This window comes from Aulostomus chinensis, chromosome 18 (assembly GCF_037954235.1).
Source record: "Aulostomus chinensis isolate RoL2024-O1b breed Wild chromosome 18, RoL_Achi_v1.0, whole genome shotgun sequence".
Taxonomy (NCBI): Eukaryota; Metazoa; Chordata; class Actinopteri; order Syngnathiformes; family Aulostomidae; genus Aulostomus; species Aulostomus chinensis.
This window is the reverse complement of record NC_141337.1, coordinates 18,123,252-18,149,700: the sequence shown is the minus strand read 5'-3', so window position 1 is coordinate 18,149,700 and position 26,449 is coordinate 18,123,252. Positions and strand designations below refer to the sequence as shown.

The window sequence follows — 26,449 nt, the reverse complement described above, 5'->3', positions numbered from 1 at the left end:
TGCCATTGTACCATCTCCAATCTCTCTCTCTTATAATGGCCATTCCACATGTGCACATATATAAAATTCCAGAGATTCCACTCTATTTATTAGGAGAGTTGTAAGTGATGGAGGGATGGATCGGTTTGATTTAAGGCTCGATCATGCTCATTTTGATGGTATTGTCTGTAGAGTGAGGTGGGAGGAGAGTCTGCCAGATTTATGAGTAATTATCAGCAGGTTAGTGTGTGTGTGTGTGTGTGTGTGTGTGTGTGTGTGTGTGTGTGTGTGTGTGTGTGTGTGTGTGTGTGTGTGTGTGTGTGTAGGGGAGCAGCTATTATCATTTGGTGACAACATATGTACTTACACACACACACACACACACACACACACACACACACACACACACACACAAACTTGAACCTGGTGCATTTAGATCAGGATATAAGATAGAAATCAGCAATGACAAAGATCACACACTTGAGCAGCTCCAATCTCTGGCAATCTCCCACAGCCCTTGAACTTCTGACTCCACCCGCTAATTAACAATCAAACCTTTGAAAAACTAAAGAGGCATCTGTATTCTGTACAGCTATGACAAGTCATTATCACACAGGGTGGGGGTGTGGTGGGGTGTGGGGGGGGGGGGATGATAAGGCGTGTCTACTGAGTGCCTTGTACCTACTCTTGGTAAAGGTCCTGTGCAATAAAACGAGGCTTCTTGAGCTTAAACAACTATCTACATCAGTCAAAGCTGAAACTTTTGCAAGATGGCCACCTTTGTGCAAAGGTGCCTTTCTCAAATAGACATCCTCAGCTCCAGCTACTACCAGTATAATTGTCACAGGGCGACATTTTGCTAACATAAATGACTGTGCATATATCAATTATACACAATGTCCAAACAATGTGTGACTTCTACGACATACTAGTGAGAGGCCGAAAAAAGTAAGTGCCTGGTGACTTGATTTCATGTAACCTGAATAAAAGAAGTTGAGGAAAGGCTGCCGTGCTGTGAAGAGAGTCACATCGGTCACTCTGTGACAGTGGGACATCCTGAATACAACTGCTTCATAAAGCGCTGCCCATTCTTAACATATGAAATCATTTTACGAAGTTATAAAACATCTCCATCTTGTATTTAAACTATTGTCAAGAGAACACCATAACAGGCGGATGGCGTTCTGCTCCGTCCTGGTGTTGCTGCGTGTGAACTGGAGGACACATCCACTGGAGACCATTAAGGCACGTCCTTCCTCTCTTCAGCTCTCAGCTTCTGACGTTGTTCACAGTAATAACACAAGTTCAGAGCCACAAAAAGTGTGTGTGCACTTGTAATGTCTTGAAGTAAGGATCTATTAGCTCTGCGCCAGTCGTCACAATCCCATTGGAACTATTTCCACAAGGAGTAAACAAATGAATGAGCATGGACTCAACTATTCTTCAGAAAAAAAAGGGCTCAGTCTTTCTGGTTATTGGGTTGAACAAAGAATAACCTTCCTAATGCCAACCGGCAGAAAAAAGATACATGTACAAATATTAAAAGTGAAATATACCAATAGAACATAAAACAAACAAAAACAACTTAGTGATAATATAAGCAGTGTTATCATAATCAGTACTAATATCTTTGTTATTCACAATGTTATTATTATTGTTGTTCTTATACCCTGTTTTTTTCTATAAGAATATCTTATTATTTCATTCATGATTGTATTTCTCATAGCAAACAAGATCGGGTCTTTTGGCATTGGGGATGAGGAGGAGGATGAGGAGCAGGGGCAGAAAGGAGGAGGAGAGAGAGCAGGCTGTCTCCTTCCAGAAAGAGAGAGAGAGAGAGAGAGACAGACAGAGCAGGCTGTCTCCTTCCAGAGAGAGAGAGGGAGAGAAGACATCTCCTTTGTCGCGACTTGGATAAATGTGACAACGTCTCCTTTCGGCAGTTACACTGGGCCAGATGGGCAGCTCGCTCCTCTCTCCAATCTTGCAGTCTCTCCTCATAAGCACTCGGTGGGAGCTCTCAGACAGCCATCAAATCTCACCAGGCTCACACATCCAATATGAAACTAAGATGAGGTGTTGCCTCTTGGTGATAATGGCCAAGTACATTGGCTTCTGCCTCACCAGTGGATGAAACGTTGGGCTTGAGTCGAGTGCATTGGCGAGGTTGAAGGGAATGCTGATTGACTGTGATAGGGCATAAAAGGAGAGTAGCTTTGGCCGTTTCTCAGAGAGGGTGAACATCCCACACCTCTCCAGGGTGTCCTGATTTTTTTTCTTTCAAAATAATTTTTTTCTCCATTGCTCATTTTTTTTTTTAATGTTGTAGTCTCTTCCTTCTCTGGTTCTCTCCTCCTTTACCTCATAGGGTTGTAGTGTGTGGACAGTGTCTTTAAAATCATCCCTGATCTCCTAACACTACATACCTCTATTCCTCTCCTCCTCTTCCCTTGCTGTCATGTACTTATCTCTCACACATCAGACTCAATGCTGGATAGTTTCTCGTACACATGGCCATTGCTTCCATTGAAGGGTCGTGGGGGACCGACCCCAAGCATGGAACCGTGGTGGTTCATCCCACCAAGGCTGAGCTCTTTCGGAAAACGTGGGGTGACACTGGAAATTACCCCCGCTGTGGCAGATGCTGGCAGATATGACGTCGCATTCATCTGGCCCCTAAAGTCACTTCGGCTGTTTTTGGCAACTTGTTGCTGCTGCTGTTGCTTTTTCATGTAATATTGTTTTGCTCCGTGCATCAGACACTGGTCGTCGCCAAAAGTGGGTATAAAGGGGTTCTGGTTTACCCGATCAGGGTAAAGAGATTTGGATAAAGAGAATGCTGCCCCACCTCCTCCTTCCATCAAAGACCTATCTCTATCTCTCATGTCTCTCTCTCCGATGGAGCGACGGTGGAGGCCCTCACCACCTCTGAACAGGCCAAATGGTGAGCGGCTTTCACCACCATAAAACAAAGGGTCTCTGTCTCTTTCTCTTTCTCTCTCTGAGCCCCCATGACGTTCAAATATGTGTGCAAAAGGGCTGGTGCCCTCCATATAGCGTTCTTTCTCCTTCAAGCTAACACTTCTGGGTGGAGGCAGCATTCCTCCCATACCTGGACCACTCATCCCTCCGACTCCTCCGAGTCCCCCCATCAAGCTTCCCATCCCACCCGACTCCTCTTTCTGAAGGTCGACAAATGTGTCATACGAGTGCTGCCGTCTGAGTGGCTTGCCGAATCCTCCTCCCTTCCTCCTTTGCTGGGCCTGAGATTGAGACTGTGGGACTGCGGCCATACCTCCCCCTCCTCCCCCACCTTTGCCTCCCCCCATCTGTTCCAAGAGGTGGTTGTTGTCCTCGCTGATGTCATAGAGGTTTCCTGTCTTTTTACAGCCCTCACAGCGCATGCAGGTTGCAGAGCTGGGGCGGCTGCCCCCCCCACCTCCCGAGGACCCGCAACTCATTCCACCACCATACCCGCCAGCACCCCCTCCTCCATGTATGGACATCTGCTTGCCTCCTCCTCCCCCACTAGCCCGGCAGTTCCTGCACTCCCACTCTCCTCCTGCCAAACCAGATCCTCCCCCACTCTTTGAATCTGACTTTTTGGGTTTACTCTTAAGAAAGTCATCCACTGGAACCAGAGAGGTGCAGGTGGGCACTCCTCCATCTCTACTCCCAGGACCCTCTGTCAGATCCACATGTTCCCACTGAGGGACACCTTCCTTTGGCCGAAATTGGTCCAAATAAAAATCCCTAACGCTTTCCTTTTCTCTAAACAAATAGGAATTCCCATCATTGTTTCCTCCTCCACCTCCACGCTTGCGTTCAGAGGGCAAAAGTGGTGGGGAGGCAGAGCGGTGGTTGTGGTAGTGGTGGTGGCTGATGTGGTAGGGTTTCCTCCTGTAGCCTAGCTCGATCTCATCCAGCTCCCTCCTGGACTTGGCAGAGGCTGGCCTCTTTTTCAGGCTATCGCGATACTGTTTGCGCTTCTTGGCATTGCCCTCTAGGTTCCCATATGTTACTGTGTGCGTGGAAATGTCAGAGACATCAGAGCGTATATTCCCATCGTCATCTCCTCTGCCTCCACAGTAACTAGGCCCAGGGATGTAGGTGGAACTTGAGGCACCTCCCTTGAAAGAAAACTTCCCATACAGGTCAGGCAGGCCTCCTTGGAAGCCCTGGCCTGAGGGTGGAGTCTGTCCTGATAGCAGGTCGAACTTGCTCATGTTCCTGTGGGTCAGTGCTGAGCAGGGCTGGGTGGTGAAAATAGGAGCCACCCCTCCCCCTAAGCTGTCACAGTCAAACATGCCACCCTCCAGAGAACTAGCACTGCCCAAACTATGGGGCCTGTTAGGAGGGGGTCCACTGAGCCCAAGTGTTGAACCATGATGGTGCAGGTAGTGATCCTGGTATAAATTGCTGTCCTTCAGGTGGATGTTACCAAACGTCCTCTCTACCTCACTGATGTAGTCACTGAACATGTTATCTTCTGGTAAGTAAGGTGGCTTGCAATCAGAGTGGCCTGCTAGGCTACGTCTGTGTTCAGAGATGTCGTACACAGATGATTCACGGCGGATGAAATCCAGAGCGCTGTGTGGTGAGCCATTCACCCCTGACAGAGAGGCCATGTTCTTTGCGGTGCGTAGGAGGCGCATGATGTTGGAATGGGTGTTGTTCATGGTGGCTGAAGGGGAGTTCAATGCTGAGCTGCTCTTCTCTTCAATCTGCACCCCATGAATACAGCTGTAGATGCCCTGTGAGGGGGAGATGCAGGCAGAAGAATGAATAATATAAACATTTCATAAATCATTGTCATTCACTATAACTAATACTCGATGTTTGATTGCATGCAAAAACTAAATGTTACCATACTGAACAGAGACCTTTTCCCACTGGCCAAAAAACCTTCTAAGAACATTAAGAATTGCTTTTATCTGCAATGGGAACAGGTTTAATCGGTGTTCCCTCCCAGGTCAAATGACTCCTGGGGTAAACGCAGTGATTTGTCACCACCCACATCCAATGAGGTCCAGGATTCCACTATCAACAATAACTTATATATTATGGAGGCAATGAAAGTCTATGCCGGTAGCTTCTGTGACTTTTTGTCAAGTCAGCAAAAAACTGCGTTTGACTGAAACAGAAGATATAAAACACTGCTGCTATCATAAGGGCTTTCTTCTACTGCAAAGACTAGAGCAGCTCAAGCGACGAACTTTTTTGACATCTTTTCACTTGTCACTGGTGCACTGACTGAGTTTGTGACATCAAACATGATGCACGAGGAAAAAACGAAACAGAAAGGTTAGTCCTTGTCCACTCACAATGAGAACGGAATGACTGAGCTTTGATTACAGAAGCTTGACAAAACCCCCTGTGTGTACATGAGTATGTGCAATGAAAAAAGGGTATAAGATGGACACTATATCTAGAACCTAGATGAGGTCCAATGAATTCATGCCGATGCTGTCAATACTTCACTCCCTACATACAGTAAGTAAAAAGCAAAAAACTGATGGGTAGAACCGTGTGCTATATCTGCTGGGGTAAGATGAAGGGAGTCAGACCTAGTGAGCACAGAGCATGAAGATTCTGGGGATGGTGTAGCTAGATTGTGGATGATTGATAAAGGCAATGGGGCAGTAAAAACCCCTGGGTCCCAGTGGTCAATACCTTTCATCAATGTGATTAGAATTCAGCTGAACAATATCCTCCGGCAGTTATTAAATACCTCAGTTCCGCTATCCCTCCAACAGCAATGGCCACAAAGCAGTCCCCTTGGAGGAAAAAGGCCAAGCCAAGGAGACACTGGTGTAGCATTACAGTGACAGAAAGATAAACTGCTCCATTTGCATTCGGTGATGTACGGTACAATATTCAGAGAGATAGAGGAGGCCAAATCAGGCATGACAGATGGGACAGTGTAGGATCAGATCAATTCCAAACAATGATTTTAGTCAGTTTTCTTGGACATGTGGAAATATAGGGATGCTCTGGCCACTGTTAAAGATCAAAGATCAGCTGACCTCGAAGCAGGCTCACCACTGTTGAGGTCACACCTCTGTCAAGAGGTTAGAGGTTACGTGGCTGTCAAACGCTCCCTCTTTGCCATTAATCTATGAATCGTACCCATCTCCCCCTTTTATCTGCTAATATGAATCATTCACCTCTCTTTACTCCTTTCTCTCATTTCCTGTAGTTGATTAGCAACCTAGAAAGAGCCTATAATGTCCTTCATTCTTCACTCAGATGTAATATGTATCTTTCCTTCAATTTCACTCTGTTAACAGCGAAGAATGTACAGTTTGACCACAGATCAAACAGAAAGAGGTTTAACATACGAAACAACATTTACAAAATACAATATCTGATCTCTGATTTTGAAGATGTACACACAGTTTTCCTTTGTATTTATTTTCAATGATCATCAGATCCTTTTCTGTCTCATTTGTTCTGCTTTCACTCTGCCTGTTTGTTTAGATTCATTCCTTTCTATATTATTGTCCTGATTACGCTCCACCTGCTACTGCATCTGTCACCTCTTCCCTCTCATTTTTTTCATAATCCTATTCTAAACTGCATCTGTGTTAATCTCAGGATGATCTTCCGCCATTATGTTTTGACCTTTATAGATGTCGAGGTCGTATTGTGTTGAGTGACGATGGCATCTGAGCGCAAGGTGAAAATGAATATTCACTGTGTGATTCTTAAGCTCCCTTTCATCTGCTCACACACACACACACACACACACGCGCGCGCGCGCACACACACACGCACACACACATAGATACACACAAAATAAAAAAACTGTCGCAACTGACCATGTCTGGGGAGTTAATACTGCAGTGCATCAAATTGTGGACATTTAACAAAGTGATTTGTATTCAGCAGCAGATTTGATCTATTCTACATGCCCACGTAATGTAACAGTTGGCAGATTGCTGGCGGCCTGGTGTTACAGTAGCTGATTATTTGGGCAGGCTGTGTGAATAGCAATAACCAAGGCCTGAGGGTTGCTAAGAAATTTCAATTCACTGGGGGATCACAGTAAAAATCTATAAGTGATTAAACTGGTACAGAGAGGCAGGAAATCAGCAAAATAACTAGCCGCTCCCATTGCATACACAGCGGCTGCCTACATGCTGTAGATCGTAATTATAATACTGCCTGTATGTGTGGTGTGAGTATTAACTACTCACTGCAAATGAGCATAGCCGTGATCTAATACATATATTGTTCTCAAGTCATTCGAGGGCTTTTTGATCGATATAATTAATTTGTTTCAGTGTTGCAGGTTGGACCTGGAGGAGCAGGTAGCCAGGGGACAGCTGCTCACAAAGTCCCTCCTCGGGAGTAAGCGACCGTGAAGCCATGTGACTCACTAGCCGTGAAAGATGATTCATTTTTTACACTCCCGAGCTTAAATGTTAATTGCAGCACTAACAATAAAGTTTATTGGATTATGCTGTGAAATTAAAAATGCGGAATCAATCTGAGTGGCGGAGCAAGAAATAAAAAAAGGAAAAAAAATGACCAAAGGAAAGCAAACACTGGAGTCAATGAGAGGGAGACAATGTGATGCTGAGGATTGTGGAAAGATAATAAAATGTAATTTCCCCTGTATCTGTTTCACAATGGCTTGATTCTGCACATGCAAATGAACATATCTGCTGAATATTTTAACATTCTGAATGATCGGCCTTCATTTGTGGACATGCAGCATTTATTTATGTTGTCACACTGTAGCAGTGATAGAAGTTATTTCCTGAGCACCGAATGTTACACAACTGCTCTCCAATTCTGTCCGTTATCATAAAAATTAAAATGACGTAACATTGAAAAAACAACACCGAGCAGCCTGTCTGTGGACATTCCAATGCTCCTTGTACCCTAACAGATGAGTTCACGTAAACATGTCAGCAGCAACAATGTAAAATAAACAACATGGAAAATAATCAAAGCTGGGCAATGAAGTGTAATATTAGAGCGAAGAAAGGATTTTTTTTTTTCCCTGTTGCCTTGCTTTCTTGGCACAGGCAGAGCTGGCACCACAGCAGCATATCAAATGGAGGGAGATAGCAGGGTTTTGCGTCTCTCTGCTGTAAATTAGCCACGTGCTTTCGCCTGCAGCAGTTCACCTTCAGAGGCACACGGTGAATTACACCAGAGCCATGTCAAAACAATTGGAATGCAAATCAAATACCTCGGGGTGACTTTGGTCCCCTGGGATCAAGTAATCTACCCACTCTGGATCTGTGGCTGATTTTTGCTGAGTGAAATATTGATTTCGGCTGACCATTTTGTAAATATTTACCTCACAGAAGCCAGAGAGGTCTGAGCGACACGGCAAAAGGAGAATGCTTCTGTGTCTGAACACACATCAGAAGTTTAATTTGGAGTTGTCACACAGGGCGCAGGCTTCTTGAAAGAATCTCTAACTGAAGCCTCAAAGAATATTTTTATGTTAATCATTTAATTTCAAAGACATGAGAGACAGTAAAGCTGAGGATGTACAGGATGGTAGCAGAAAAGAGAGGGATTTTAATTGGAATCCATCTGCTGTTAACTGCAGTGGAAGAGACTTTGAGTGAGAATGTTGGTCATCAACTGCCTTTCTCTTGATAAGGGGTGTTCAACATAGGGTCCTAGAGGGAAATTTCAGAGGGTCCTCGGCAAAATGAAAAAGAACATCTTACGTTTTAAATGCTGGAGTGACATAGCATTGCTGAGTTGACCTTTAAATATATAGTTTTAAAAATCAATTGGCTTGTCTATCTTAACTGAGAAATATATATTTTCCGAATTCTGTTGTAAGTTGAAAATTTTTCTTATACTTTTTTTCCATGATTCATGCAAATTTTCAAAATAAGTCTTCCTAATTTCATGATGGCAGTTTCCAATGTCTTTTAAAAAAAAACTGAGTGATTTTCATAAGGAAAAAAAAGTATTTTAAATGGACTGGCAACAAAACACAATAACGTAACATCGACGCATCTACAGATTTGTTGTCTCAGTCCACCTCAGTGGTATGTTTGTGAAAGTAGCAAACTGCAGTAAGTATGAGAGTATTCCTTGCAGTGCATGTCTTCCTGTCCCCACCCTCTCTCACCCTGCTGATGGTGAAGACAAAGCCCGGACGGCCTGAGCAAACGCCCATGAAGCAAAAGCGTAGCTGCCAGTAGAACCAGTGTTCACAGATGAAGGTGATGAGCGATAAAGCCATGGCAGCACCAAGCATGTAGAAGACACCCGCCATGTTGTCCACATCCAACTGGCTTGACATCACCTCGTTCTTCTCATGGTGGCAGATTCCTGTTAGCCACAGGGACTCCAGCTCCTCCATCTCGCCTGGATAGAGATAGAGAAACGGATGAGAGATGTTGAAGAGGGCAGAATGGAAGGATGGTTAAGGGAGAGGAGGAGGGTGAGAGGAAATGACAGATGATGGGGATGTGATGATGACACAGGGAGAAGTGTTTTATAATTGACAAAGGAGTTTATGTAAAAAAGTGTCAAAAATGGGAAGAAATGTAAAACATAAAGGAGGGATATGATGTAACAACAGGATGAGTATTCGAGGACACCAGGGATGAAGTGAGTGATGCAACAGAGGAAGAGACAAAGGATTGGGAGGTCAGCTTGTTAGAATTGAAATACAGTCAGCTTCAAGGCAGACAGACAATAATGAGAACAGAGTAACACACACATGCCGTCGCTTACATTTTCACGGCATGGGTCCTAACTGCGGTCATGTCTGCAAATGTTCTGATCATCTGTATGTGTTTACTTCACCATGATCTCAAAGCGGAGGTAGAAATTGACTGGTTTATGCCTGCTGAAATCGCAAGCCAGGTTATTTGACCATTCTAACATTTGTCTCTTATTGTCCCCTGGTTTGGTCCAACACAGAAATAACTGACTAGGTAGATCGCAAAGAATCAGCTCATGTAGTCCTTTGTGTGAGTGTTGTATGTAATTGTAAAAATCAGGTTGAATTATTCATTAGTTCGCTAAAATATGATGTGAAAAAATAGATGTGACATATATATTAAAAAAAAAAAAAACTCAGAAAGATTTTGCAGTTTTCAGACAAACATCTTTATTCTGCTCCAGAGTTGTTTGGTATTTCCTTTGTTTAGAACTGGTTTAGAACAAAGAACTACACAGCGTCAATTCTGGATTGACTAAGACGTCGTGACTTCACGACTCCAAAATGTCCAGTGATTGCTAAGAAATAAATTATAATTTTGGGTGGAGTAAAATTCAAATGCACAGTGTATATATGTACATATTAATGTAGGAAGGGAAGCAAACATATATCGCAAATGCTAACAAAACAAACCGACTATGCATGTACATCCATGCAAAAAGGCATACGCGTGTGTGTAAAGGTGAACGTGTGTTCGAGCGAGATGGATTCTTCACTGGTCACCTTTGGCTTCGTCACAAACTGTTCCCTATCAGAGGCAACTGTAGCAGAACAACGTAGGTTAATTAATCATACATTCAGTAGCCACTGCTGCATGTCAGAGTGACACTTGCATAAGAGCTGGCCTCTGAACACCAACACACGGCACACACACACACACACTCCATACGCACTGTAATATATGTGCATGCTGGCATGAATACAGTTGTTGCCGTATGTTTTTCAGTCATTTTGATGGAAGAGTGGTGTTAAATGCTCTCATCTATATGATTTTGACGGAAAAGCTTTTTTTTTTCTGAAGAAAATCTACTTAGAGAGTTAAGACACTGACTTACTTATACAAGTTAGTCAAACACAATGTGTATCTTTGTTATATATTTTATTTTTAATTTTAACAAAAAAAAGGAGCAGAATGCTGAGAGGGTTCAACACAATGTAAAAAGTAAAAGGCCAAATAGGGGCCAAACCATACTTGGGAGTCCCTGCTCAGAGCAATGAATACATCTTTTCATTCGATACATTCTCAAAAACACTTGAACATCTGAGACACAAACACAGATTCCCTGCATTATAACGATGATAACATTTCAATTGGCCCGTTCAGGGAGGACATTTTGATTCTTCATAGTAAGAAGAAAGAGGCTCTGTCATCAGACACTGACACTGATCTTTGTCCACCTGAACTTGATCAATTTCAAATTCTGGTGCATTTGTCTGATTTCTGACCAAAAGATGCTGACTATAAGACAGAATCAATCCAAGTAGCACCTTGATAAGATAATTTCTTACTGCAAAGACAGATGATCTTACTTGTTGAAGTATAAAATACAAAGTTGAGACTTTTGTTGTTGCTGCATCTAATTTCTTGAAATAAGATTATATTAGGTTTAAAACATACTGACCAAGGCTTCACCCAAAAAGGGAATTTTGCCTTTCAAGTACTCACAAATAGTTGTCTTGAGATCAGACCTTTTTTTCCCCCTCCTGCCACGCTTCTTTGTGACTCACGAACACGGAAAATGCCAGCGCTGTCGATTCAGCCTAAAGCTGACTGTGTGTAAAAGCCATCGAGTACCAACAACACTGAAAATGTCCATAAACATTAGTTTAAAAAAACGATCAAGTGCATCATCTGGTTTAATACGCGTCTTTTTCATCCGCACAAATGCTTAGTAATCCACAAAGAAGTATCTGGGAAAACTTGAAAAGCAGAATAACACTTTTTGGGTGATGTATCACTTTAAGATTTAGTTTACCTCAAAATTATTTTTTTTTTAAACTTATTTTATGGGTCCACTCTTTAGCTCTCCCCTGTCAATCAGACACCCACAGTATCAGAGGTACTTCAAACACAAACCTCCATGCTTATGTTAGAATACCAAAAGTGGCTTAAAGTCAGTATTCAAATCAAAAGTTCCATTATTGAGGGGAATCGTATCATTCCGTCACTGATGCCTGGTCGGTGTTAAAGGTGAGCCTATTTTTTGTTTGTTTGTTTTTTTAATGCTCTCAAGAGAAAGTGCATGCATCGAATGGCAAAGACTCCCCTCCTGCCTCCTACTAGTCACCTGGGTTCTCCATGTGTGTCTGATGGCTTTCTAGGCCACCAGGAGGGGCGTGGATGTGGAGTTGTGGCAGGGTGACTTTGAAATCCTGAGAGGGGCCATACAGAGCTGCTTTGTTCCTGTTAGAATGCTTTTGCAGTGCAACAGGGGGTGTTACTGTGGGCCAACCCACATTTAGGAACAAAACATACATAGACATACACACGTTAGTCTCACATCCATACTTGTTAACAGTTATAATTAATAAATCTGTATTCTTATTTTTATTGAATGCAGGCTGGCAAAACACACACACTGCACTAACTTATGCACGCCTCTCACTTACACACATAGGCATCCTCATTTTGAGAGGGCTGACCCATATCAACATGGGCACAAACACACTCTCCCCTCTAACACACACACACACACACACACACACACACACACACACACACACACACACACACACACACACACACACACACACACACACACACACACACACACACTGTGTCGAAATACACCAGGAGCTATACTGGCACCCCTAACTGGGACGCACTATAGTGGGTCCCAGAGGGCTCTTGCTCACGCACACACACACACAAACCCACACGCACACACACACACACACACACAAACACACACACGCACACAAATTAAGTTGCATATGAAAAAAAATGGCTTTGTAAAATAACACTTAAACAGTCAATAAAGCCAACAAGTGGCATTTGGACTTAAATATTATGGACTATATTCATGATTTTTGCTTGAAAACCATGAAATACTTACTAGGTTTAGAAATAAACATTTGAACATATTTCAGTTCATTTCCTACTTGTTCTCTGAGTCATAAATGTTCCAGCCAGAGTTGACAGGAATGAAGAGTGTTTCAAAAGAACAAGCCCTGGAGAGCTTGGACATTCTCCCTTAAAAGGCAAGCATGCTCATAGAGTAGTTGGACCCCACAGTGGAGCTAAGTCTCAACTTATATTCATAGCAGCACTATCTTACCTTTTCTGACAGTACTTGATATACATGAGGGCAGAATTACTGAACATTCGAGCCAATTAATCACAAGAACTGTGTTAGCCCAAATGTACAAATTCAGAAGAAAAAGATTTCCTCCTCCCCTACAAGGCTTCAGTTTTATACAGGGTTAACAGTTATGTGTTTTTAGGAAGTGAATATATATTCTATAACAATAAGAACCAATCTAAGCTCGTAAAATTCAGCTGAAATCACATTTAATGATAACCTTTTGCGGTCAGAAACAATATTTTTTATGTACTGATAAAGGCTTTTATTGCTTGAACAAAGAATAAATGTGAGAGGAAATATCAGAAATGCTTGTTTTTTTGCTCAGTAAGCTGGAGGGGTGTGTGGGTGTCTATGTTTGATTGACAGCAGCTGGCAGGCTGCCAGTGTTACACTGCAAGGAACGCACAACAGCTCGCTACAACTAATGGACAGATTCTGTGTTGATATGAGGAGCAATGGCCATGTTGCCGCCTGGTCAATTGTCCGCACGAGTCACGATGGTCACTTCCAAAAGTTACGAATCCCTGTTGAAATATTATGATTGTTCACGCTTACTCGTAATCTGGGATGTCTTGGGTTAGGTTTTGACAGAGACACCAACATTAAAGCGACAGTGTTCATACAGAATGGACGTCCCTTACAACTCAAGCCCATTCCAAACGAGTTCTTTCAATGCTTGTTAAAATCATCAGTACCAGGTAAATCTCTGCATTTCAAAAATGGGTTTTTTGACAAAATGCCTGTATTGTCAGGGGCACGGTGAGCATTCTGTATTGACAGAGACCAGCTGGCTACCCGAACATGAGCGTGGATTTGAATCACGTTGCTAGAAAATAGAGACAGCTGTACCCCACAATAGCTTTCAGGGACCAAAGAACTGTTTAGGTGCTAAGTAGCTAAACTAAAATTGTATTATTACACTAAAGAAATGGGCTTTGGTTATACAGCATCATCACTACCATAACAGTGTCAACTCATTCAGCCATTTACATAATCATGCACTGATGGTGGAGGCTGCCGTGCAAGAAGCAAACCAATGAGCTCATCAGGGTTTAGAGACCCAGTCACTGTCTTGCTCAAGGGCACTTCTGCGGGGTCTGTGCAAACCTGGTGGATTGAACCAATAACCTCTTGAACCACAGAATATGAACAATAACGTAACAAGTGGCAAGTGATCCACAGAGCAGAAACTTTAGTCAAAACAATATGTTTGAAAATCCATTAAAGTGTGACGCCGGCGTGGGGCTACAGTTGGATTCATAACTAAAAGTAGCAACACATTGAAAGCACTGTTGAAATAAACCAGTTATCCTTTAATATTAGTCATAAATCTGGAGCAAAGGCTGTTCTTCCCCTGCTAAAGCCTGGTTTCATCTCAGTGACTATCTGGTGTGTGTCTGCACATCAACAGGGCCGTGTGCACTGATGCATGAGTCTGCTCAGTGTATTACACAGTGCAGTATCAACGAATACAGCGAAGAAGGAAACAGCATGTCATCTCACCGTCTCCAAAGAGCTGCAGGATGGCCAGGTCCACATGTCTCTTCCAGAGCGACTCCTTCTGGATGGCAATGCCGTACCCAGTGGTGGCAAAGATGTAACCGCTGCCAATGGTCACCAGTTTGCAGCCCTCGTCCCTGCCAGCCATGTAGTTCAGTACGGCCGCATCATAAATGAAAGCATCTAGTTTTCTAATGAAAACGAGAGAGAAAGAAAAAGAGAGATAGGTTATGATTAATTAGCACTTCAGAGTCAGACATCGGAGCTACAACATTCCAATTAACCTGCTAAATAGCACTAAGCTGCTGATAAGTGTAATAGACTTCCACTTGGTTTGCCAGAGTCTAGAGCTGACACACAGCATGGTGAAAATGTCTGAAGAGGGGGAGGGAAATTATTATTGGATTTAGTCAGCTAAAATGGGTTTGCAAGAAGACTACTACGACAGACAACACAAAAACAAGGAAATTTTAGCTTATTATTTTTTTAAAATATTCCCTTCAATGTGAACTTACATTAAAGTATGGCTTTTCCACATTTTAAGAGTCACATATTCTGCTTTCGATTTTCTTGAATTGGTAGAACACAAAATCAACTCATGTAAACCTTGCTGATGCAATTATGCAGTAGTAATATTTTGCATTTGAAATGCATAAACAAATGAAATTAGATGTTTGTATGAAGTTCCCGTGGTGTCAGCCAGACACAAAGATCCAGAATGTAGATTTTAGAAGGGATTGTTATTTATATTGTATGTAATAAATAATGCATCCTAAAAATCATTATATTTACAAACAGAATGGGTCTGGACAAACTATCTTTTGGAAGCATTAACCATTTTCCCACTTCTACTCTTGTGTATTTGATCATGCTTGTTTAAAACTGATCTAAAATTATTATGCTCTGTTGTTTAACTGTGTTATTACTTTTTCCATTGAGCTACATTTGTGCTACCAGCTTCAAACCCCCAAAATCAGAATATGTTATAGTTGATGATGATTTAAAACTCAGTAATCCAGTCAGACTGCTACAGGAAGTTAGCAACAGCTTATAAAGTCTGTAGTGATCCAGATTAGACCATACTGAGATCAGATTGGGTGGGAGTTACAGTGCAGACATTGAATAGTTGTAGCTGTGGCTCCAGGGTAAAAATCATTGACAACATGTTTTAGGCACAACAGTAAAGTAAAGCTCAGCTCTGTTTTACTGTGCAGATCCTCACCCAGCCTTCAAACTCTGCAGAGCCTCATTGACATTTCTCTGATGGAACTTGGTCATGTAGGAGTGCATCTCTGGATAGTTGTTCCGTATGTTTCTCTCTGTACTACCGTTTGGGACGGTGCCAAACCGAAACGGAGGTGAGAAGTCATTGGGACTCTGGAACTAAATAAAGTAAACAGATCAAATGAGAGAGGGGGCATGTAAAAATAATCTACTAATCTAAGTAGATGGAGAAAAAAAATGAAATGAGGAATAAGTGACAGCACCCATCTTACTTTTTTATCAGAGAGACCAGACACCTGGTCCACGTATTCCTCCTGGATCATGAAAGCAGCCAGGTTGGCAGTATAGGAGGCCAGAAAGATGACAGCGAAGAAGGCCCAAACTGACACCATGATCTTACTGGTGGTACCTTTGGGGTTCTGTACCGGCACAGAGTTGTTGAAGACCAGACCCCATAACAGCCAGATGGCCTTACCGATGGTGAAAGATGGACCATGAGGCTCTGAAAGAAATAGAGACTATATTAGAAATTACCTGAGGCAAAGTATAAAAGGACCAGAAAGCTCTGGTCTGGCGACAATTCAATTTTTAACAAGATGTGGTCAAGACCTATTCTAAATCTACAGGTCAGTGTATGAAAATGTGGCTAATTACTGACAGGGGCAGTTAGTGTGTCTATAATGTGAAAACCTGGATAATAAAAACCTGCATGTACTGTAGTAGTCATGTCTACTTCTGTCTGGCTGCCGCGAACCTTGTACACTTCATGGGTTCGCAACTAAAGCAAAAGCTTTAAGGCTCACGAAAGGAACAAAGTTCTGTCTCAGGTTTACGGATGATTTTTTTCATCATGCTTACAGTAAGGCAGCATGATGATCGGCAATCTCTTATTTATAAAACATCGTCATCATAATAAGTACTACGAATTGTTTTTGTGTGAAGTTATTCAAGTCGCAAATGTGAGCATGCTGAACAAACCCTAGAAGGTGATCATTCACTATTCTGCTTCATATGAGGTTATAACAGAGCCTAATGTAAAAAAAAAACAGCCATGCATTTATCTCTGTGTTACCATGCAAATATTACAATTAGCATTTAGCATCTCGTACAATCATACAAGGCTACACTTGTATCAGCAAGGCTATACTCTGTTAGCATATATTGTATACATGTATACTGAACTTATCACATATTAGAATGTAATTAGTCATGTTATTTAATTAGTAGGAACTGTGTTAGTTCAGTGTGCCATGAGCCGATGGCAGACTGGGTCCTTACAGCCATTATGGTGTGATAAGCAGTTGGATTGTAATATTTGTGTGGGAATGTGTGAGTGAGAAAGGGACAGTGTGTGTGTGTGTGTGTGTGTGGGGGGGTGCATTGTTGTATGGGGCTTTTGTTCATGGACAAACTGCCTATCATGCTATCATGCTAAATATCTCCTTTTGTGAGGATTGCAAGAGAGTTGTTTAAATGAATCGAGCAGAGACTTTACAAATCTGCAGCACTGCCATTGACATGTTATTGTGCTGAATCCTTTGAGGCCAAACTTCGATCTGCACTCGTTCTGATGTCAAACTCCCACAGTGCTACAAGCAGAAACAACAAGGAGGCTCGGGGAAGAGAACGATGCGTTAGGGAGACTGGGCTCCAGCTTCTTCAGAACATGATGGGGGATGAAACCAATGAAAAGAAAGATGGAAATAATCTATACAGAGCCCCATCAGAGATGGAGTTCTGGGAAAACATTGATTTTTTTTTTTTTCATAACTCTTTGGCAGGGGAGATCTAACACAAAACTAGCCTCTTGCTGTCAGAGCTGACTTCATTTTTGGAGAAATGGAAATGTATGCAAATAACTTGTCCAGTGTGGAAGAAAAAGCATCAAAGGTGTGTTGAAAGCCATGGAAAGATACACCTGTAAATGATCAAAAGAGCAGCATGGAGGAGGAGGAGGAGGAGGAGGATGAAGTCACTGAGTCAGTGAGGACGGCTGGTCTGTGTGTGGAGGTGGGATGCATTGTGCGGATGTCTGTGTCTCTGTTAGTCTTTGTGCACAGCAAAACATAATTCAGGCAAAATGCAGAGGCAACATTAGCAACAGAAAGCATTAACCTATAGCATGTCACCACCTGCACTTGCTTGTTTGGAGGAAATTATTAGCTGGAGCATCAAAAATTCACTTCACCGGAAGATCAGATCACTCTGCGCTGTGTTCTCTGCATATTTTGGATCCACATACACACACTCAGAAACCTTCACCAGACGAGATGAAAGTATTTTCATGTTTCAACCCTCTTTAAATATTAAGCCACACTTTTAGGGTTTGCTGAAACTTTGTGTACAGATACCCGTTTGCTTGATTCAAGCCGCAATCCAACCGTCAGGTGTTTTAATTTTTTTATGACTATGGTATTGCCTTAATGTGCTGTTGGTATTCTGTCATCCTAGCTTATCTTTCTTTAAAAAAAAAAAAAATTTAGTTTATTTTTCACCGTGTCAAATTTATTTTTATATTGAAGGTTAATATTTCTTTTTGTTTTCCCAGCTTCCAGTTCTAAACCTTATTAAAGACTTTGCACCAATAATTCCTCGTATTGTTAAAAACTTTACCTAAATCTGATACATTTAATTTGGAAAATAAAATTCAACCATGGACCAAATCCTGGTGAAAGTTTTTACCTTCGACAAACAATCAGCAAAGCCAAACATACTGAACCTTGACACTGGACACAAAGTTCTATTCCTTGTGTTGTTTTTGCCTACTAATGTGCAATTTTTATGCTTTTATTTTGTTTGTTTTATTTCTTTTAACAATCATTACCTGCTGCTTGTTCTTTCCGTAACCAGGGGATTTTTGCATCCACCACAAAAAATAATTTCAAATCATGACATGCCACAACCACCTGACATGGTGTTAGATACTAAATACTTAAACCCAAACGGTCTGTTGTTTTTATGGCAATAATAATTTGTTTTTAATGCTTTATGAAGCCTTGAAGAAATAAACAAAGCAACTGTTCACAATCTGTCCGAGATACAATGAAGAGGAGAAACAGATGCAAGGAACATATTTTGTTGTTTATCTCTCTCATCCTTAATGTTGCGATTAAAACACGTGACATATCCTACAGTAGGATACATGTGTCTGCTGACCATGCTTTGAGTTGCTGTACTCAGTATGGACATGGTGCTGACTGTGTGAGCTTCACATTACACTTCCTACTGACTCACTGCTGCAGATTATTTATATATAAACAGCATTTTTTAGGAAAGAGGATTGGAAAAGATGAATTCATAAAAAGGTTGGTCGTGCTGAAAAGCCACATTTTATTCCCAAAGTTGAACGGCACCTCAAGTACATGTTGCAAAGGTATACTTTGAAAATTTAACCGAAGCACAACCTTGATTCAGGTATTATGAGGACATCTCTAACACACCTGGTTTCATCTCTACAGGTAACATGTCTTTGTCTAAGGGTGTGTGTCTATGTTTCACATCGTCACCTGATTATAATAATCGCCAAAGTCATTTTTTTAGATTTTTTTTTTGCCTAAAACAACTCCTTATGATGTTTTGTCTCCAGTTTTTTTGTGTTTTCTGAAAAACTTGGAAAAATGACAGGTTATTATTTTAAGAAGGCGACGACATGCGTGTTGAGCTGCAGCCCCTCACCTTTGCCGTCAGCCAGACAGCGGTTGTAGCCCACAGGGCTGAAGTACTCGAATATAAACACAGCAACTGCTGACACCAGCAGCAGCATCACGAACATCATCACCCACACATCCGCACTGAAGGGCTCTGGAGGGCGAGAGAGGGAAGATAGGAGAGGGGTGGGGGGGGATGAAAGGAGACAAGGGATTGAGGGAGAGAGTGTGGACGAACAGAGATAAGGAGAAGAGAAGAGAGAGAGAAGGGGTTGTGAGGAGGCAGAAAATGGGAAAGAGATGAGGGACACGGGGGAAGAGAGAGAGGAAGCAGGAAAAAGAGCGAGGGCGGCAGAATGAGAGAAAATCAAGCAAGAGCAGGAGAGGGCAAGAGAGATATGCAAATGTGGTGCACCAGATTGAGAAGAGGAAGGAAAAGAAAGAGAAGTGGAGTAGGAGTGGGAAAGAGAGGGCAAAGGGAATGAAGGAAAGAATAAATAAACAGTTACCCACATTATCATATAAATGCATTCTAACTAATCACTTAGTGTGGACACTGAATCATTCTTAAAGGTGTAAAAACTGTTGTGACCTAACGCAGCTCCATCTATTCTGGCGGAATGACCAATGAAAAACACTATTTCATCAAAATAAAAACATTTTATCTCAGCAGTCTGTCGAGAAGTGGATGGCTTTTTTAAAATTCACCAAATGTCAAATCCTTCACCCAACTCTGCCACCTTCAATTTTCGCAGCAAGCTGCTCACCTAAGAATGCCGAGGGCGAAACAGTGCCATTGCTGCGGGACACCATGACACTGATGCCTGTTTCAATGAAGGGGACAGAAAAGTCGATGACCTCCGACCTCTCCTCGTTGATGGTCAAGGAGCCGACAGCCATGTGAGCATTCTTTGTCACCACCTAGACACAGGGTACATCAATAAATTTTGTTCAATCTTCCAGGATATTGAGACACATTTTCACAACCAAACATGTCAAAATTTCCCAGTGTTAGCCTTCGTGGTTTGATAAAACATAAACATGTCATAGAATATATCCATATTAACCAAAAGGGCTTTTTTTCTGTCAGTCTTTGCTGAATCACATGGACTCCCAAAATTTAGGGTATTTGTGAAGCAAATTTTCATAGCCTTTCCAAATTTTTCTGGATTTTTAGATTTCTCAAAACCATTTCAAGGCCTGACATTGCTATTTTTGATGACCTCTCCGGGTTTTTCATGAAACCTGCAAACAGGAGGTGGTGAGAGAAGAGAAAAGTCAACCCTACCCATTATCTATTCATCCCGCCCTTCCTCAAGGACAAAAAAGAAGATGCATAAATTGGGTGCATTTTGAAGGAAACATCTTCAACGTAAACTTTTCCCTGAGGGGGAATGTTTCATGTTATGCTGCAAAAAGAAGAAAAGACATCTAAAAAAAAAAACCATAATAATAAATCAAGAATAGCTTGTTGTCATGAAAACATAAAGGACACAAACACAAGGATAAAAAAGCCTATCGTACCACATCTTAAATAAGGGTACTTGAAACTTGCATTTCTGGGCCCGTTTTGTGTTTATGTCTCTTAAGTGTGACTGAGATCCTCCACAGGAATATTTTCAGCAATGTAATTTATAAAGAGAAAATATCAGGTTTAAGCACCAGTACTTGCAATCCAAGAGTAATAACTTCTGTCTAGACACATCACTTTACACTAATTTTCAGCAACCATACAGAGAGAATCCATCATGGATGAGGTTCAAAACACCAATTTTTAATCTGACTTCAAACAGGTTTGATTTGAAATAAAGGGGAATTCTCTGACTGCTCCGTGAAGAAAAGCAAATTCCTGCACTCTCTTTGTCAGCTGTCAAAGCATATGCCGTCAAATGTGGAGAACCTGTATGACATAGTAACTGACAGGACAGGTTGAGAGAGCCACTTTCTTTACATATATCACATTAATATGTGATGAAAAGTGGAGTAACAAAAAGATAGGTAGAGACGAAGATAGGGAGAGACAGGACAAGCTGAGAGTGGACACGCTACAGGCGAGGGAATGAAGGAAGAAAGTGGGTTACCACAGTGGGTCATAGCTGCTTGAAATAGCCACCCCAATGCCTCTCCTTTCTCTACCTGCCACCCTCCCTTCAGGGGCACAGGAAGTATATATAGCCCCAAAATTCGGGGGTAAAGTGGGACGAGATCATCTCACTGAGTTAATAGAGCATGTGACTGCATGAATCAAAGCTCTTGTGTGTGTGTGTGTGTGTGTGTGTGTGTGTGTGTGTGTGTGTGTGTGTGTGTGTGTGTGTGTATCATATGAGTGACTCACAAAAGGAGGAGAGTGAACCTTTGTTCTCTACAACTGAAGTGGACTTTAGTGACAAAGAATACTACACTTCTACTCAGCACATTATCTACAAGTGTGTGTCTGTGCAATACCAACTTTTAAATCTTTTTTTTCTGTCAGCATGTGCATATTCACATTGTGTGCATGTGCTTGTATGTGTGTCTGAATGTGTGAATGTCTCCCCAGAGGGAGAGAACAAGTCCGTCCAACAGTATACTCACTTCCTCTCTCTCCATCCATCCGCTCCATCTCCCTCCTACGACTTGTTCTCTCAATGTTATGAAAGTGACCCATGTGGGTGTTATTGAGAATGAGTGAGTGAGAATTTGTGTTTGTGTGTACAGAATCTGTGTTTGCGAGTATGGGTGTGCATGTGTCTCAGCTGGTCTGTGTGTGCCTTTGTGTGACTCGGCCAGTGAGGCCAAACTGACGTAATCAAGTGTCTTGCTTGTAATATTTTAGATTAGGGGTATTAAGGGTATACAAGTCACTGCAGAGCAGGAAATCTGACAATGCCAGATCCAGGCGAGACAGACCATAGGCCTTCCTTCAAGAGTTCATTGATTTCATTTCCCTCTCATTTTGATCTATTTTCTTTCAAAGCTGCAGCAAATTGTGCAAAGGCCATCAGTGATCATGGTGAGTGTTCAAGTGTGTGCAGAGGCACGCTCAGTACCAGAGTGTGTTTGTGTGTGTGTGTGTGTGTGTGTGTGTGTGTGTGTGTGTGTGTGTGTGTGTCAGCATCAGTCTAGATTGGGTCCATTAAGAGTGTGAGATATACTGTAGTTCTGGCTGTTTTCCAGCTGGAGAAGGACAAGGATGGAACAGATACAGCAAAACCTGTGTGTGTGTGTGTGTGTGTGTGTGTGTGTGTGTGTGTGTGTGTGAGTGAGTGAGCGGGTAAGAGAGACTAACAACAGTGCAACTGTCTGTGTCCGTGAGTCTGAAGCCATGCATTGACTCATTCATGCATAACGTTATAGCGTGTGTTTGTGTCAATGTGTCCATGCGTGTGTGTCAAAGAGATTATTCCCCCTCCCCTCTCTTCTCTTAATGACCATTCATCTGTGGAGGTGAGAGGAGACAGCACATTACTGCGCTTTTAGTAAGGGTGATGGAGTTTATTACAGGTGAACACACTTATTGCTCAGTGCCCACTAAAGACAGAGGCTGACCGGCGGGGTGACTTAAATGGCTTTATATAATAGATTAAATGGGTCAGTTTAATGTAAATTGAATAGCAAAAGTTCCACTGCGGGAAAAAATGGATGCATTATCTTTCAGTGACTTCTGAAGGTTATTCAAAACTTCCGTGTTCACACAGTGTGTTTTGAACCCGAGACCTTTGAGTAACTATTGATCTGTTTGACTTCATTAACAAGCCGCCAAAGTAAGACAGCAGAAATGCAGCTCGGTATTATGGGTTGAAGTATCAGAACTGACAACAAGCTTACCTTGGGACAAATGTCGATTAGGGAATATTAAAAGCCCAAAGTGGGTTGTTGCACCTGACTGAAGTGAATGCACCCTTGGGTGAGGTGCTTAGCCCATGTGACATACTTGTTAGGCCTGTGGGGCAAAGGACTGACCCGGAAACAAAAGCTCATAATTCAAGGTATGAAAACACACTTCAAAGTGGAAAGTTACCCCTCAGGCAGCTCTGTTGCAAGCTAAATATAGCACAGTTCATGTGGCCCACTGGGAAGAACTAACTCTGTCTCCCTTTTAATCTTTTCTTCACCTTCACCTACACCTTGGCTGTAATTTTGAGTCTCTTGTGATAAACTCTTTCTCAGCTTTAATCAAACCGACCAAAATCACATTGACTGCATCGAGATGGCAAGTTACAAATTATTTTATACCGCTGAATGATTTATCCTCTTTGCAGTGTCCAAGCTTAGAAACTCTATATATCATAACAGGAACTCTAAGATATGCACCTCAGCTGACAGTCTGCACCTGAAGTCTGATCTGTATACCTGAAGACACACACTGGAGATGTCCATATTGTGTTACATCAGTGGGGAGGAATTGTTTTTTTAACCAGCCACACTGACTGAGTTTCTGTTGACATACTGTCATTTGAAATACCCGAACAGACCGTGTCATCACATGATGAGAAAAGAAATAATAGTAAAAAACGAGCAAGCATAATAGTCTTCGCCTGAAGTACCTTCAGGCTCAGGCCCTAATAAATAAATTCACCATGCAGTGATGTTTGTGTCATGCATGACAGATGAGTTAAGTATAGCTGCTTCACATAATAGACTGCACTACCCATACTATACCCATGTTATAGCATAACTCAAAGTGTTTAAGACATTCGATGTTGTCCCAAATATGTGTCAATGTGTTTCCATTGAATTGTCAAGCAAATCTTAAGCGCACTACGGCTATGTTACAAAAAAGAAAAAAATTAGAAGGGTTTCTATTAACCGGTTCTGAGCTAATAAGATAAGTGTCACAGCTCCCGGCCAGCCACGCCTCCCTCCACCTGTTTCCCATTCCCCTAATGAGTCTGCTGCAGGTGTACTTATATCCCAGCCCTTCACTCTGTTCTCCGCCAAATCATCGATTAATCTCACGCTTCTCGAAATCCAGAAACCTGCGTTCCCTAATCCTGCCAGACCTGCATGTCCTGCCAGCATTCCTTGCCTGCCTGCCTGTTTTCCTCCCTGGCTAATCTCTTTCCTGTCTGCCTGGTGTCCTTGCCCCTCCATCTTTGGATTTCGTGTTACTGACCAACACCTGAACCTTGGCCACACTCCTACCCACCCCCCCTTGGAGTCTGTTCTAATAAGGACAAATAGTGCACCAGCTGTTGCATTTGGGTCCTGCTTCATGGTTCTTGTCAGTGCGATCTGGTCAAGATGATCAGCATCACTACAACCCATTCATGCTGCTCTCTGAGCACAGGATGAACATCCAGAAAGATCAGAAACAGAATCAACTTGTTTGGCCAAGCTCGAAAAAAAACAAAAGAAATTTGATACCGGGTTGGCACTGTACAGGGAAAGGAATAAGTTTGGTTAAAAATAAATAGAAGGAAGGATCTGAGACAAGGCGGCACAGTGGTGCAATGGCTAGCACTGTCACCTCACAGCAAAAAGGTTCTTTGAACCCAGGGTCGAGCATGGGGTCTTTCTTTGTAGAGTTTGTATGTTCTCCCTGTGCCTGCATGGGTTCTCTCCAGGTACTCTGGCTTCCTTCCACAGTCCAAAGACATGCAAAAGGGGACTAGGGTAATTGGAGACTCTAAATTGACCTTAGGCATGGCTGTGAGAGTGAATGGTTGTTTGTGTCTATATGTGTTGGCCCTGCGATGGACTAGCCACCCATCAAGGGTGAACCCTGCCTCCTAGCTGAGGCAGCTGGGATAGGCTCCAGGCCGCCCCCCCCCCCCCCCCACAACCCTTAACAGGATAAGTGGTAGAAAATGGATGGATCTGAAACAGGCAGACCAAACTTTTGGTGAATATGTCTTGGAGTTCCGGATGCTGGCAGTCAAGAGCCAATGGAATCCTGCTGCCTTGACAGACTGGAGGGCCTGAATGAAGTAATTGGACTGGTGAGAGGGATTGACAAGTGACTCAGGAGAGACACAGAGTTCACAGTCGACCCACAATCCATTCAGTCCTCACAGTTCAGCAGCAGATCCAGAGTACTACCTCTGTTCACCTCCCTGAGAGAATGATCCAGCTAGGTCAGACCCAGGTGACCCCTCAAGAGCCGTCCAGGTGAGTAAAGAAGAACCTCTGCCTGTATTGTGGCAAGTTGATCCACTTTGTCTAGACGTGTCCGGCAAAAAGAGCAGGCTTGCCAGTAGCAAGAGGAATACTGATGAGCCAGACCAGAGAAACCACCTCATCCCTAACCCAACACCTGTTTCATGTCCGCCTGTACCTGCCAGCTGGATCCCAGATGGTGGTGGCTCTAATTTGACTCCGGGGTGGATGGTAACATCATGGACAAGAACATGGCCAAGCAGTTGGGGATTCCCACCGTTTCCTTGGGCCGCACCATCTCCAGCAGTGTGCTGGATGGCCACATCGTGGGGATCATCACAAACCAGACACCACCGGTACAGATGGTGGTCTCAGGAAACCACATCCAAACCATCAAAGTCTGTCTGATGCAGGCATTTAAGCTCCTGTTCATCCTGGGACACTCCAGGTTACACCAGCACGACCCACATCTAGACTGGACAAGCAATGCCATCTTGGGGTGGAGCTCCAGGTGTTATCAGCATTGCCTCTGACAAGGTGTGGTACCTGTCCCCTCCTGGACCCCTGAACCTCTGCCAGACCACTCTTGGGTTCCCCCAGAGTAACTGAGGGTGGTATTTAACAAATCCCAAGCCATATCTCCGCCTCCTCGCCGACCGTATGACTGTGCCATAGACTTGCTACCTGATACCACACCCTTTATGCTCTGTTCACAGGGGAAAGAGAGGGAATGGACACTTACATCAGTGAGTTGTTGGCTGCAGGTATTATCCGCCCTTCTTCCTCCCCGGCGGATGCAAGGTTTTTCTTTGTGGAGAAGACGGGCAAGACCCTGCAGCCTTGCATCGATTATAGAGGACTGAACGACATCACTGTAAAAAACAGGTACCCTCTCCCATTCATCTCCTCAGCCTTCGAGTTACTGTAGGGGGCTAAGGTATTCAATAAGTTGGACCTGAGGAATGCCTACCACCTGGTTGGGACTTCAGAGGGTGATGAGGGAGACT

The 26,449-nt window shown here is 42.8% G+C and overlaps 1 protein-coding gene across 5 annotated transcripts in view; it reads right to left on the bottom strand.

Moving 5' to 3' along the window:
- Positions 1-332: 332 nt before the first annotated feature.
- grin2ba (glutamate receptor, ionotropic, N-methyl D-aspartate 2B, genome duplicate a) overlaps positions 333-26,449 on the bottom strand; it is a 160,476-nt gene continuing 134,359 nt past the window's right edge. For all 5 annotated transcript variants that reach the window (XM_086184043.1, XM_086184045.1, XM_086184046.1 and 2 more), the window contains 7 exons: positions 20,132-20,285; positions 19,393-19,518; positions 15,990-16,219; positions 15,716-15,876; positions 14,497-14,684; positions 9,089-9,327; positions 333-4,733 (listed from right to left, as the gene is read on the bottom strand). In XM_086184043.1, the coding sequence (XP_086040169.1) occupies positions 2,451-4,733; positions 9,089-9,327; positions 14,497-14,684; positions 15,716-15,876; positions 15,990-16,219; positions 19,393-19,518; positions 20,132-20,285 (3,381 nt within the window). In that variant the 3' untranslated portion in view covers positions 333-2,450. The remainder of the gene's footprint in view (positions 4,734-9,088; positions 9,328-14,496; positions 14,685-15,715; positions 15,877-15,989; positions 16,220-19,392; positions 19,519-20,131; positions 20,286-26,449) is intronic.